General features: G+C 29.4%; 1 protein-coding gene across 50 annotated transcripts in view; it reads right to left on the bottom strand.

The window, feature by feature from the left end:
* The window catches only part of LOC108707843 (spore wall protein 2-like), an 85,899-nt gene that overhangs the window by 55,000 nt on the left and 15,917 nt on the right, over positions 1–14,982 (bottom strand). For 2 of the 50 annotated variants that reach the window (XM_041581494.1, XM_041581503.1), the window contains 15 exons: positions 13,856–13,882; positions 8,818–8,844; positions 8,050–8,076; positions 7,803–7,829; positions 7,128–7,154; positions 6,882–6,908; positions 6,566–6,592; positions 6,319–6,345; positions 5,446–5,490; positions 4,809–4,835; positions 4,562–4,588; positions 3,796–3,822; positions 3,549–3,575; positions 2,796–2,822; positions 2,550–2,576 (listed from right to left, as the gene is read on the bottom strand). In XM_041581494.1, coding sequence (XP_041437428.1) covers positions 2,550–2,576; positions 2,796–2,822; positions 3,549–3,575; positions 3,796–3,822; positions 4,562–4,588; positions 4,809–4,835; positions 5,446–5,490; positions 6,319–6,345; positions 6,566–6,592; positions 6,882–6,908; positions 7,128–7,154; positions 7,803–7,829; positions 8,050–8,076; positions 8,818–8,844; positions 13,856–13,882 — 423 coding nt within the window. Of the gene's footprint in view, positions 1–2,549; positions 2,577–2,795; positions 2,823–3,548; positions 3,576–3,795; positions 3,823–4,561; positions 4,589–4,808; positions 4,836–5,445; positions 5,491–6,318; positions 6,346–6,565; positions 6,593–6,881; positions 6,909–7,127; positions 7,155–7,802; positions 7,830–8,049; positions 8,077–8,817; positions 8,845–9,645; positions 9,691–10,548; positions 10,576–10,795; positions 10,823–11,111; positions 11,139–11,357; positions 11,385–12,032; positions 12,060–12,279; positions 12,307–13,046; positions 13,074–13,293; positions 13,321–13,609; positions 13,637–13,855; positions 13,883–14,530; positions 14,558–14,777; positions 14,805–14,982 lie in introns of all 50 variants that reach the window. The other 48 variants (XM_041581455.1, XM_041581457.1, XM_041581458.1 and 45 more) reach the window with 48 other exon arrangements.

Below are 14,982 nucleotides of genomic sequence, written 5' to 3'. Positions count from 1 at the left end.
ACGAAGGAAAGGATGACGCCGCTGAATAGCTGCAGGTGTGCACTTTTTAGGAATATATGGTTTGTGGGGGGTATTTCACAGGTAAGTGGGTGTTTAGGCTAGGAAACTCCAAGGTGTGCACTTCGAGCGCAGCCCCAAATCTTCCAGCTGAAATTGCCTTTGTGTATTGACCTTGTTTTGGGGTGTTTAGAGGCCGCACCTCTAAGTGCACCCATGCATGTGTGGTATCGTTTTGTTCAGGACAAGTTGCAGATTGATATTTGGTAGGTTTTTTGTAGTTTTCATGGGAATTTTGGGGAGAAATCTAACTTTGTCTCAATTTTTTTCTTTATTTTAGGCTAAACCGCAAGCTACTACGGGGTGCTGCGACCACAATTCTCCACGTACGAAGGAAAGGATGACGCCGCTGAATAGCTGCAGGTGTGCACTTTTTAGGAATATATGGTTTGTGGGGGGTATTTCACAGGTAAGTGGGTGTTTAGGCTAGGAAACTCCAAGGTGTGCACTTCGAGCGCAGCCCCAAATCTTCCAGCTGAAATTGCCTTTGTGTATTGACCTTGTTTTGGGGTGTTTAGAGGCCGCACCTCTAAGTGCACCCATGCATGTGTGGTATCGTTTTGTTCAGGACAAGTTGCAGATTGATATTTGGTAGGTTTTTTGTAGTTTTCATGGGAATTTTGGGGAGAAATCTAACTTTGTCTCAATTTTTTTCTTTATTTTAGGCTAAACCGCAAGCTACTACGGGGTGCTGCGACCACAATTCTCCACGTACGAAGGAAAGGATGACGCCGCTGAATAGCTGCAGGTGTGCACTTTTTAGGAATATATGGTTTGTGGGGGGTATTTCACAGGTAAGTGGGTGTTTAGGCTGGGAAACTCCAAGATGTGCACTTCGAGCGCAGCCCCAAATCTTCCAGCTGAAATTGCCTTTGTGTATTGACCTTGTTTTGGGGTGTTTAGAGGCCGCGCCTCTAAGTGCACCCCTGCATGTGTGGTATCGTTTTGTTCAGGACAAGTTGCAGATTGATATTTGGTAGGGTTTTTGTAGTTTTCATGGGAATTTTGGGGAGAAATCTAACTTTGTCTCAATTTTTTTCTTTATTTTAGGCTAAACTGCAAGCTACTACGGGGTGCTGCGACCACAATTCTCCACGTACGAAGGAAAGGATGACGCCGCTGAATAGCTGCAGGTGTGCACTTTTTAGGAATATATGGTTTGTGGGGGGTATTTCACAGGTAAGTGGGTGTTTAGGCTGGGAAACTCCAAGATGTGCACTTCGAGCGCAGCCCCAAATCTTCCAGCTGAAATTGCCTTTGTGTATTGACCTTGTTTTGGGGTGTTTAGAGGCCGCGCCTCTAAGTGCACCCCTGCATGTGTGGTATCGTTTTGTTCAGGACAAGTTGCAGATTGATATTTGGTAGGGTTTTTGTAATTTTCATGGGAATTTTGGGGAGAAATCTAACTTTGTCTCAATTTTTTTCTTTATTTTAGGCTAAACCGCAAGCTACTACGGGGTGCTGCGACCACAATTCTCCACATATAAAGAAAAGGATGACGCCGCTGAATAGCTGCAGATGTTTACTTTTTAGGAATATATAGTTCGTGGGGGGTATTTCACAGGTGGGGGGTGTTTAGGCTGGGAAACTCCAAGGTGTGCACTTAGAACGCAGCCCCAAATTTTCCAGCTGAAATTGCCTTTGTGTATTGGCCCTGTTTTGGGGTGTTTGGAGGCCGCGTCTCTAGGTGCACCCCTGCATGTGTGGTATTGTTTTGTTCGGGACAATTTTTTCTTTCATATCTGGCTTCATTGAAAATTTTTATTGGATATTTTTTTCTCAAATGGAATTTTGACCTTGTGACTGTGTTAGTGTTTCAGAAAAAAATTAAAAACTTGAAAAGTATTGTTGAGTTTTATGGTGGTTTGTGTGACGGCGACTACATTTACAGAAAAAACTACACCACGTCTAAAAACCTAGAAGTATGCTGTTTCTAAAAATACCAAACTTATGGGGGTATTTAACGTCTATCATTAGATACACCACGTTAACAGAGAGGTACACAGAGAGGTTTTGTTTTGAGGTAAAATTGTACAAAATGCGGTTTCATTATTGGGGTGTCCTGTGGACAAGAAAAGTGGGATACCAATATGTATTTGGTATCGTTGGATTCAGCAGAATCAGGGCTTTTATCAGCATACGTAATATATCTTGGAAAAAAGACACAAAATGTAAGTACTTTTTTCTTTATTTCACTTTTTTTTTACATATTTCACTCAAAATTTTTGTTACATCTCCAGAATAAGTAAAAAATTTTTTTACAGCGTTCAAGCCAAGATCGTTACAAAAAAAACAATATATAATTTGCCATATTTCGTGTAGGTTTTCTTGTCAAAAAACCTAACTAAATGCAATGAGTTCAAAATGTCTGAAAACTGCTTGGCAGTAGACGTTCACTTATGGAACATATCGGCTGGCAGTTAAAGGGTTAAAACACTTAAATGATCAAAATATATAAATCTGCATCATAAAATATTGAGCTTGGAACTTACCTACTGTTGCTTTTGACTCATCTGGTACTATAAAAATATGAAAATTTCCAAGTTACAGACCAAATAAAGATATTTTGTCAAGCACCAAGAACGCTCAATTTAGAAAGTCAGAATAAAAGAAGCCAATTTAATATAATTTTCTAATACTTTTTGTCTCTATCAAACTGACCATATTTTAAGTTATATTTCATATGAAATATACAAGTATAGTTTTCATTTGTATATAGTATTAAGTTGTGTCATTACCTTCTGGAGCTATCTGTTCTTGACCATCTAAAAATCAAGAGAACAAAACATAAAAATTAGAAGCCAGTCTAAAGTATATATGCAAGATTGAAACCAGTAAAAAAGATTATTATCTATGTTACGGACTGAATATATATATATATATATATATATATATATATATATATATATATATATATATATATATATATGATAGGAAATTCAACTCCAAGAGTGATAAAGTTATAAATAGCACTAAGAAAAGCAAATGTTTTTAAGTTTTTACTCATCTTTTAGACCATAACAAACTATCCCAATTCAAAACTCTATTTCTCATAAGATGGACAAACCATTACCTATATTTATGACAGTATTATGTTGGAATAATATTTCTAATATTGAAACCAAGGTACTCATTAAGCTATTTTGGTTTAAGTATTTAACAAAGAATATCTAAATGCACTTATCCCATTTATCCCATGTAACACAGAACATTGCATCACAGCCAAACATCTAATTAAAGAGTTCTCCATTTGTGAGCAGTGGTGCTTTGGTATGCTAATGAAAATGTTAAATGCATTAAATGACTTTAGAAAGCTCAGTTTCTTTAGTTAGCTTGAGTCATGATGTATTTAACACACAAATCCGAGTGACTTTATCTGTATAAAATCATTCATGTTTACATTCATATGGACAATTTTTAACATGCATTAAAACACTTAAATGATCAAAATATGTAAATCTGCATCACAAAATATTCAGCTTGGAACTTACCTCCTGTTGCTTTTGATTCATCTGGTACTATAAAAATATGAATATTTCCAAGTTACAGACCAAATAAAGATATTTTGTCAAGCACAAAGAAGGCTCAATTTAGAAAGTCAGAATAAAAGAAGCCAATTTAATATAATTTTACTAATACTTTTTGTCTCTATCAAACTGACCATATTTTAATTTATATTTCATATGAGATATACAAGTATAGTTTTCATTTGTATATAGTATTAAGTTGTGTCATTACCTTCTGGAGCTATCTGTTCTTGACCATCTAAAAATCAAGAGAACAAAACATAAAAATTAGAAGCCAGTCTAAAGTATATATGCAAGATTGAAACCAGTAAAAAAAGATTATTATCTATGTTACGGACTGAATATATATATATAAAGTTATAAATAGCACAAAAAAAGGTAATGTTTTTCTGTTTTTACTCATCTTTTAGACCATAACAAACTATCCCAATTCAAAACTCTATTTCTCATAAGATGGACAAACCGTTATTTATATTTATGATAGTATTAAGATGTTTTTTATTTCTTGAAGGTTCTGCTCATTGTTGGGTCTCCAAAAATAATCTTAGAATAACATAAGAATTTAAGATCAGATGAAATAATCTTTCTAATATTGAAACCAAGGTACACATTAAGCTTCTTTGGTTTAAGTGTTTAACACAGAATATCTAAATGCACTTATCCCATTTATCCCATGTAACACAGAACATTGCATCACAACTAAACATCTAATTAAAGAGTTCTCCATTTGAGAGCAGTGGTGCTTTGGTATGCTAATGAAAATGTTAAATGTATTAAATGAGTTTAGATGACTTTAGAAAATGCAGTTTCTTTAGTTAACCTGAGTCATGATGTATTTAACACACAAATCCGAGTGACTTTATCTGTATAAAATCATTCATGTTTACATTCATATGGACAATTTTTAACATGCATTAAAACACTTAAATGATCAAAATATATAAATCTGCATCATAAAAAATCAGCTTGGAATTTACCTCCTGTTGCTTTTGATTGATCTGGTACTATAAAAATATGAATATTTCCAAGTTACAGACCAAATAAAGATATTTTGTCAAGCACCAAGAACGCTCAATTTAGAAAGTCAGAATAAAAGAAGCCAATGTAATATAATTTTACTAATACTTTTTGTCTCTATCAAACTGACCATATTTTAAGTTATATTTCATATGAGATATACAAGTATAGTTTTCTTTTTTACACAGTATTAAGTTGTGCCATTACCTTCTGGAGCTATCTGTTCTTGACCATCTAAAAATCAAGAGAACAAAACATAAAAATTAGAAGCCAGTCTAAAGTATATATGCAAGATTGAAACCAGTAAAAAAGATTATTATCTATGTTACGGACTGAATATATATATATTTATATATATATATATATATATATATATATATATATATATATATATATATATATATATATATATATATATATATATATATAGGATAGGAAATTCAACTCCAAGAGTGATAAAGTTATAAATAGCACTAAGAAAAGCAAATGTTTTTCAGTTTTTACTCATCTTTTAGACCATAACAAACTATCAAAATTCAAAACTCTATTTCTCATAAGATGGAAAAACCATTACCTATATTTATGATAGTATTAAGTTGGAATAATCTTTCTAATATTGAAACCAAGGTACTCATTAAGCTATTTTGGTTTAAGTATTTAACACAGAATATCTAAATGCACTTATCCCATTTATCCCATGTAACACAGAACATTGCATCACAGCCAAACATCTAATTAAAGAGTTCTCCATTTGTGAGCAGTGGTGCTTTGGTATGCTAATGAAAATGTTAAATGTATTAAATGAGTTTAGATGACTTTAGAAAATGCAGTTTCTTTAGTTAACCTGAGTCATGATGATCTCCTTCTGGAGATATCTGTTCTTGAAAATCTAAAAATCATGAGAACAAAACATAAAAATTAAAAACCAGTCTAAAGTATATATCCAAGATTGAAACCAGTAAAAAACATTATTATCTCTATGTTGCGGACTATATATATATATATATATATATATATATATATATATATATATATATATATATATATATATATATATATATATATATATGAAATTGAACTCCATGAGTGATAAAGTTATAAATAGCACTAAAAAAGCAAATGTTTTTCAGTTTTTACTCATCTTTTAGACCATAACAAACTATCCCAATTCAAAACTCTATTTCTCATAAGATGGACAAACCATTATTTATATTTATGATAGTATTAAGATGTTTTTTTATTTCTTGAAGGTTCTGCTCATTGTTGGGTCTCCAAAAATAATCTTAAAATAACATAAGAATTTAAGATCAGATGAAATAATCTTTCTAATATTGAAACCAAGGTACACATTAAGCTTCTTTGGTTTAAGTGTTTAACACAGAATATCTAAATGCACTTATCCCATTTATCCCATGTAACACAGAACATTGCATCACAACTAAACATCTAATTAAAGAGTTCTCCATTTGTGAGCAGTGGTGCTTTGGTATGCTAATGAAAATGTTAAATGTATTAAATGAGTTTAGATGACTTTAGAAAATGCAGTTTCTTTAGTTAACCTGAGTCATGATGTATTTAACACACAAATCCGAGTGACTTTATCTGTATAAAATCATTCATGTTTACATTCATATGGACAATTTTTAACACACATTAAAACACTTAAATGATCAAAATATGTAAATCTGCATCATAAAATATTCAGCTTGGAACTTACCTCCTGTTGCTTTTGATTCATCTGGTACTATAAAAATATGAATATTTCCAAGTTACAGACCAAATAAAGATATTTTGTCAAGCACCAAGAACGCTCAATTTAGAAAGTCAGAATAAAAGAAGCCAATGTAATATAATTTTACTAATACTTTTTGTCTCTATCAAACTGACCATATTTTAAGTTATATTTCATATGAGATATACAAGTATAGTTTTCTTTTTTACACAGTATTAAGTTGTGCCATTACCTTCTGGAGCTATCTGTTCTTGACCATCTAAAAATCAAGAGAGTTGATTTTAAGTTGGAATAATCTTTCTTATATTGAAACCAAGGTACTCATTAAGCTATTTTGGTTTAAGTATTTAACACAGAATGACTTTAGAAAACCCAGTTTCTTTAGTTAACTTGAGTCATGATGTATTTAACACACAAATCCGAGTGACTTTATCTGTATAAAATCATTCATGTTTACATTCATATGGACAATTTTTAACACGCATTAAAACACTTAAATGATCAAAATATATAAATCTGCATCATAAAATATTGAGCTTGGAACTTACCTACTGTTGCTTTTGACTCATCTGGTACTATAAAAATATGAAAATTTCCAAGTTACAGACCAAATAAAGATATTTTGTCAAGCACCAAGAACGCTCAATTTAGAAAGTCAGAATAAAAGAAGCCAATTTAATATAATTTTCTAATACTTTTTGTCTCTATCAAACTGACCATATTTTAAGTTATATTTCATATGAAATATACAAGTATAGTTTTCATTTGTATATAGTATTAAGTTGTGTCATTACCTTCTGGAGCTATCTGTTCTTGACCATCTAAAAATCAAGAGAACAAAACATAAAAATTAGAAGCCAGTCTAAAGTATATATGCAAGATTGAAACCAGTAAAAAAGATTATTATCTATGTTACGGACTGAATATATATATATAAAGTTATAAATAGCACTAAAAAAGCAAATGTTTTTAAGTTTTTACTCATCTTTTAGACCATAACAAACTATCCCAATTCAAAACTCTATTTCTCATAAGATGGACAAACCATTACCTATATTTATGACAGTATTATGTTGGAATAATATTTCTAATATTGAAACCAAGGTACTCATTAAGCTATTTTGGTTTAAGTATTTAACACAGAATATCTAAATGCACTTATCCCATTTATCCCATGTAACACAGAACATTGCATCACAGCCAAACATCTAATTAAAGAGTTCTCCATTTGTGAGCAGTGGTGCTTTGGTATGCTAATGAAAATGTTAAATGCATTAAATGACTTTAGAAAACTCAGTTTCTTTAGTTAGCTTGAGTCATGATGTATTTAACACACAAATCCGAGTGACTTTATCTGTATAAAATCATTCATGTTTACATTCATATGGACAATTTTTAACATGCATTAAAACACTTAAATGATCAAAATATGTAAATCTGCATCACAAAATATTCAGCTTGGAACTTACCTCCTGTTGCTTTTGATTCATCTGGTACTATAAAAATATGAATATTTCCAAGTTACAGACCAAATAAAGATATTTTGTCAAGCACCAAGAAGGCTCAATTTAGAAAGTCAGAATAAAAGAAGCCAATTTAATATAATTTTACTAATACTTTTTGTCTCTATCAAACTGACCATATTTTAATTTATATTTCATATGAGATATACAAGTATAGTTTTCATTTGTATATAGTATTAAGTTGTGTCATTACCTTCTGGAGCTATCTGTTCTTGACCATCTAAAAATCAAGAGAACAAAACATAAAAATTAGAAGCCAGTCTAAAGTATATATGCAAGATTGAAACCAGTAAAAAAAGATTATTATCTATGTTACGGACTGAATATATATATATAAAGTTATAAATAGCACAAAAAAAGGTAATGTTTTTCTGTTTTTACTCATCTTTTAGACCATAACAAACTATCCCAATTCAAAACTCTATTTCTCATAAGATGGACAAACCGTTATTTATATTTATGATAGTATTAAGATGTTTTTTTATTTCTTGAAGGTTCTGCTCATTGTTGGGTCTCCAAAAATAATCTTAAAATAACATAAGAATTTAAGATCAGATGAAATAATCTTTCTAATATTGAAACCAAGGTACACATTAAGCTTCTTTGGTTTAAGTGTTTAACACAGAATATCTAAATGCACTTATCCCATTTATCCCATGTAACAGAGAACATTGCATCACAACTAAACATCTAATTAAAGAGTTCTCCATTTGAGAGCAGTGGTGCTTTGGTATGCTAATGAAAATGTTAAATGTATTAAATGAGTTTAGATGACTTTAGAAAATGCAGTTTCTTTAGTTAACCTGAGTCATGATGTATTTAACACACAAATCCGAGTGACTTTATCTGTATAAAATCATTCATGTTTACATTCATATGGACAATTTTTAACATGCATTAAAACACTTAAATGATCAAAATATATAAATCTGCATCATAAAAAAATCAGCTTGGAACTTACCTCCTGTTGCTTTTGATTGATCTGGTACTATAGAAATATGAATATTTCCAAGTTACAGACCAAATAAAGATATTTTGTCAAGCACCAAGAACGCTCAATTTAGAAAGTCAGAATAAAAGAAGCCAATGTAATATAATTTTACTAATACTTTTTGTCTCTATCAAACTGACCATATTTTAAGTGATATTTCATATGAGATATACAAGTATAGTTCTTGACCATCTAAAAATCAAGAGAACAAAACATAAAAATTAGAAGCCAGTCTAAAGTATATATGCAAGATTGAAACCAGTAAAAAAGATTATTATCTATGTTACGGACTGAATATATATATATTTATATATATATATATATATATATATATATATATATATATATATATATATATATATATATATATATATATATATATAGGATAGGAAATTCAACTCCAAGAGTGATAAAGTTATAAATAGCACTAAGAAAAGCAAATGTTTTTCAGTTTTTACTCATCTTTTAGACCATAACAAACTATCAAAATTCAAAACTCTATTTCTCATAAGATGGAAAAACCATTACCTATATTTATGATAGTATTAAGTTGGAATAATCTTTCTAATATTGAAACCAAGGTACTCATTAAGCTATTTTGGTTTAAGTATTTAACACAGAATATCTAAATGCACTTATCCCATTTATCCCATGTAACACAGAACATTGCATCACAGCCAAACATCTAATTAAAGAGTTCTCCATTTGTGAGCAGTGGTGCTTTGGTATGCTAATGAAAATGTTAAATGTATTAAATGAGTTTAGATGACTTTAGAAAATGCAGTTTCTTTAGTTAACCTGAGTCATGATGATCTCCTTCTGGAGATATCTGTTCTTGAAAATCTAAAAATCATGAGAACAAAACATAAAAATTAAAAACCAGTCTAAAGTATATATCCAAGATTGAAACCAGTAAAAAACATTATTATCTCTATGTTGCGGACTGAATATATATATATATATATATATATATATATATATATATATATATATATATATATATATATATATATATATATATATATATATATATATATATATATATATATATATGAAATTGAACTCCATGAGTGATAAAGTTATAAATAGCACTAAAAAAGCAAATGTTTTTCAGTTTTTACTCATCTTTTAGACCATAACAAACTATCCCAATTCAAAACTCTATTTCTCATAAGATGGACAAACCATTATTTATATTTATGATAGTATTAAGATGTTTTTTTATTTCTTGAAGGTTCTGCTCATTGTTGGGTCTCCAAAAATAATCTTAAAATAACATAAGAATTTAAGATCAGATGAAATAATCTTTCTAATATTGAAACCAAGGTACACATTTAGCTTCTTTGGTTTAAGTGTTTAACACAGAATATCTAAATGCACTTATCCCATTTATCCCATGTAACACAGAACATTGCATCACAACTAAACATCTAATTAAAGAGTTCTCCATTTGTGAGCAGTGGTGCTTTGGTATGCTAATGAAAATGTTAAATGTATTAAATGAGTTTAGATGACTTTAGAAAATGCAGTTTCTTTAGTTAACCTGAGTCATGATGTATTTAACACACAAATCCGAGTGACTTTATCTGTATAAAATCATTCATGTTTACATTCATATGGACAATTTTTAACACACATTAAAACACTTAAATGATCAAAATATGTAAATCTGCATCATAAAATATTCAGCTTGGAACTTACCTCCTGTTGCTTTTGATTCATCTGGTACTATAAAAATATGAATATTTCCAAGTTACAGACCAAATAAAGATATTTTGTCAAGCACCAAGAACGCTCAATTTAGAAAGTCAGAATAAAAGAAGCCAATGTAATATAATTTTACTAATACTTTTTGTCTCTATCAAACTGACCATATTTTAAGTGATATTTCATATGAGATATACAAGTATAGTTTTCTTTTTTACACAGTATTAAGTTGTGCCATTACCTTCTGGAGCTATCTGTTCTTGACCATCTAAAAATCAAGAGAGTTGATTTTAAGTTGGAATAATCTTTCTTATATTGAAACCAAGGTACTCATTAAGCTATTTTGGTTTAAGTATTTAACACAGAATGACTTTAGAAAACTCAGTTTCTTTAGTTAACTTGAGTCATGATGTATTTAACACACAAATCCGAGTGACTTTATCTGTATAAAATCATTCATGTTTACATTCATATGGACAATTTTTAACACGCATTAAAACACTTAAATGATCAAAATATATAAATCTGCATCATAAAATATTGAGCTTGGAACTTACCTCCTGTTGCTTTTGACTCATCTGGTACTATAAAAATATGAAAATTTCCAAGTTACAGACCAAATAAAGATATTTTGTCAAGCACCAAGAACGCTCAATTTAGAAAGTCAGAATAAAAGAAGCCAATTTAATATAATTTTCTAATACTTTTTGTCTCTATCAAACTGACCATATTTTAAGTTATATTTCATATGAAATATACAAGTATAGTTTTCATTTGTATATAGTATTAAGTTGTGTCATTACCTTCTGGAGCTATCTGTTCTTGACCATCTAAAAATCAAGAGAACAAAACATAAAAATTAGAAGCCAGTCTAAAGTATATATGCAAGATTGAAACCAGTAAAAAAGATTATTATCTATGTTACGGACTGAATATATATATATAAAGTTATAAATAGCACTAAAAAAGCAAATGTTTTTAAGTTTTTACTCATCTTTTAGACCATAACAAACTATCCCAATTCAAAACTCTATTTCTCATAAGATGGACAAACCATTACCTATATTTATGACAGTATTATGTTGGAATAATATTTCTAATATTGAAACCAAGGTACTCATTAAGCTATTTTGGTTTAAGTATTTAACACAGAATATCTAAATGCACTTATCCCATTTATCCCATGTAACACAGAACATTGCATCACAGCCAAACATCTAATTAAAGAGTTCTCCATTTGTGAGCAGTGGTGCTTTGGTATGCTAATGAAAATGTTAAATGCATTAAATGACTTTAGAAAACTCAGTTTCTTTAGTTAGCTTGAGTCATGATGTATTTAACACACAAATCCGAGTGACTTTATCTGTATAAAATCATTCATGTTTACATTCATATGGACAATTTTTAACACGCATTAAAACACTTAAATGATCAAAATATGTAAATCTGCATCATAAAATATTCAGTTTGGAACTTACCTCCTGTTGCTTTTGACTCATCTGGTACTATAAAAATATGAATATTTCCAAGTTACAGACCAAATAAAGATATTTTGTCAAGCACCAAGAACGCTCAATTTAGAAAGTCAGAATAAAAGAAGCCAATTTAATATAATTTTACTAATACTTTTTGTCTCTATCAAACTGACCATATTTTAAGTTATATTTCATATGAGATATACAAGTATAGTTTTCATTTGTATACAGTATTAAGTTGTGTCATTACCCCCTGGAGCTATCTGTTCTTGACCATCTAAAAATCAAGAGAACAAAACATAAAAATTAGAAGCCAGTCTAAAGTATTTATGCAAGATTGAAACCAGTAAAAAAGATTATTATCTATGTTACGGACTGAATATATATATATATATATATATATATATATATATATATATATATATATATATATATATATATATATGATAGGAAATTCAACTCCAAGAGTGATAAAGTTATAAATAGCACTAAGAAAAGCAAATGTTTTTCAGTTTTTACTCATCTTTTAGACCATAACAAACTATCCCAATTCAAAACTCTATTTCTCATAAGATGGAAAAACCATTACCTATATTTATGATAGTATTAAGTTGGAATAATCTTTCTAATATTGAAACCAAGGTACACATTAAGCTATTTTGGTTTAAGTATTTAACACAGAATATCTAAATGCACTTATCCCATTTATCCCATGTAACACAGAACATTGCATCACAACTAAACATCTAATTAAAGAGTTCTCCATTTGTGAGCAGTGGTGCTTTGGTATGCTAATGAAAATGTTAAATGTATTAAATGAGTTTAGATGACTTTAGAAAATGCAGTTTCTTTAGTTAACCTGAGTCATGATGTATTTAACACACAAATCCGAGTGACTTTATCTGTATAAAATCATTCATGTTTACATTCATATGGACAATTTTTAACACACATTAAAACACTTAAATGATCAAAATATGTAAATCTGCATCATAAAATATTCAGCTTGGAACTTACCTCCTGTTGCTTTTGATTCATCTGGTACTATAAAAATATGCATATTTCCAAGTTACAGACCAAATAAAGATATTTTGTCAAGCACCAAGAACGCTCAATTTAGAAAGTCAGAATAAAAGAAGCCAATGTAATATAATTTTACTAATACTTTTTGTCTCTATCAAACTGACCATATTTTAAGTTATATTTCATATGAGATATACAAGTATAGTTTTCTTTTTTACACAGTATTAAGTTGTGCCATTACCTTCTGGAGCTATCTGTTCTTGACCATCTAAAAATCAAGAGAGTTGATTTTAAGTTGGAATAATCTTTCTTATATTGAAACCAAGGTACTCATTAAGCTATTTTGGTTTAAGTATTTAACACAGAATGACTTTAGAAAACTCAGTTTCTTTAGTTAACTTGAGTCATGATGTATTTAACACACAAATCCGAGTGACTTTATCTGTATAAAATCATTCATGTTTACATTCATATGGACAATTTTTAACACGCATTAAAACACTTAAATGATCAAAATATATAAATCTGCATCATAAAATATTGAGCTTGGAACTTACCTCCTGTTGCTTTTGACTCATCTGGTACTATAAAAATATGAAAATTTCCAAGTTACAGACCAAATAAAGATATTTTGTCAAGCACCAAGAACGCTCAATTTAGAAAGTCAGAATAAAAGAAGCCAATTTAATATAATTTTCTAATACTTTTTGTCTCTATCAAACTGACCATATTTTAAGTTATATTTCATATGAAATATACAAGTATAGTTTTCATTTGTATATAGTATTAAGTTGTGTCATTACCTTCTGGAGCTATCTGTTCTTGACCATCTAAAAATCAAGAGAACAAAACATAAAAATTAGAAGCCAGTCTAAAGTATATATGCAAGATTGAAACCAGTAAAAAAGATTATTATCTATGTTACGGACTGAATATATATATATAAAGTTATAAATAGCACTAAAAAAGCAAATGTTTTTAAGTTTTTACTCATCTTTTAGACCATAACAAACTATCCCAATTCAAAACTCTATTTCTCATAAGATGGACAAACCATTACCTATATTTATGACAGTATTATGTTGGAATAATATTTCTAATATTGAAACCAAGGTACTCATTAAGCTATTTTGGTTTAAGTATTTAACACAGAATATCTAAATGCACTTATCCCATTTATCCCATGTAACACAGAACATTGCATCACAGCCAAACATCTAATTAAAGAGTTCTCCATTTGTGAGCAGTGGTGCTTTGGTATGCTAATGAAAATGTTAAATGCATTAAATGACTTTAGAAAACTCAGTTTCTTTAGTTAGCTTGAGTCATGATGTATTTAACACACAAATCCGAGTGACTTTATCTGTATAAAATCATTCATGTTTACATTCATATGGACAATTTTTAACACGCATTAAAACACTTAAATGATCAAAATATGTAAATCTGCATCATAAAATATTCAGTTTGGAACTTACCTCCTGTTGCTTTTGACTCATCTGGTACTATAAAAATATGAATATTTCCAAGTTACAGACCAAATAAAGATATTTTGTCAAGCACCAAGAACGCTCAATTTAGAAAGTCAGAATAAAAGAAGCCAATTTAATATAATTTTACTAATACTTTTTGTCTCTATCAAACTGACCATATTTTAAGTTATATTTCATATGAGATATACAAGTATAGTTTTCATTTGTATACAGTATTAAGTTGTGTCATTACCCCCTGGAGCTATCTGTTCTTGACCATCTAAAAATCAAGAGAACAAAACAGAAAAATTAGAAGCCAGTCTAAAGTATATATGCAAGATTGAAACCAGTAAAAAAGATTATTATCTATGTTACGGACTGAATATATATATATATATATATATATATATATATATATATATATATATATATATATATATATATGATAGGAAATTCAA

This window comes from Xenopus laevis, chromosome 2L (assembly GCF_017654675.1).
Source record: "Xenopus laevis strain J_2021 chromosome 2L, Xenopus_laevis_v10.1, whole genome shotgun sequence".
NCBI classification, from domain to species: domain Eukaryota; kingdom Metazoa; phylum Chordata; class Amphibia; order Anura; family Pipidae; genus Xenopus; species Xenopus laevis.
Note: the sequence above shows the minus strand (reverse complement) of the source record. Positions and strands in the feature narration are given on the sequence as shown.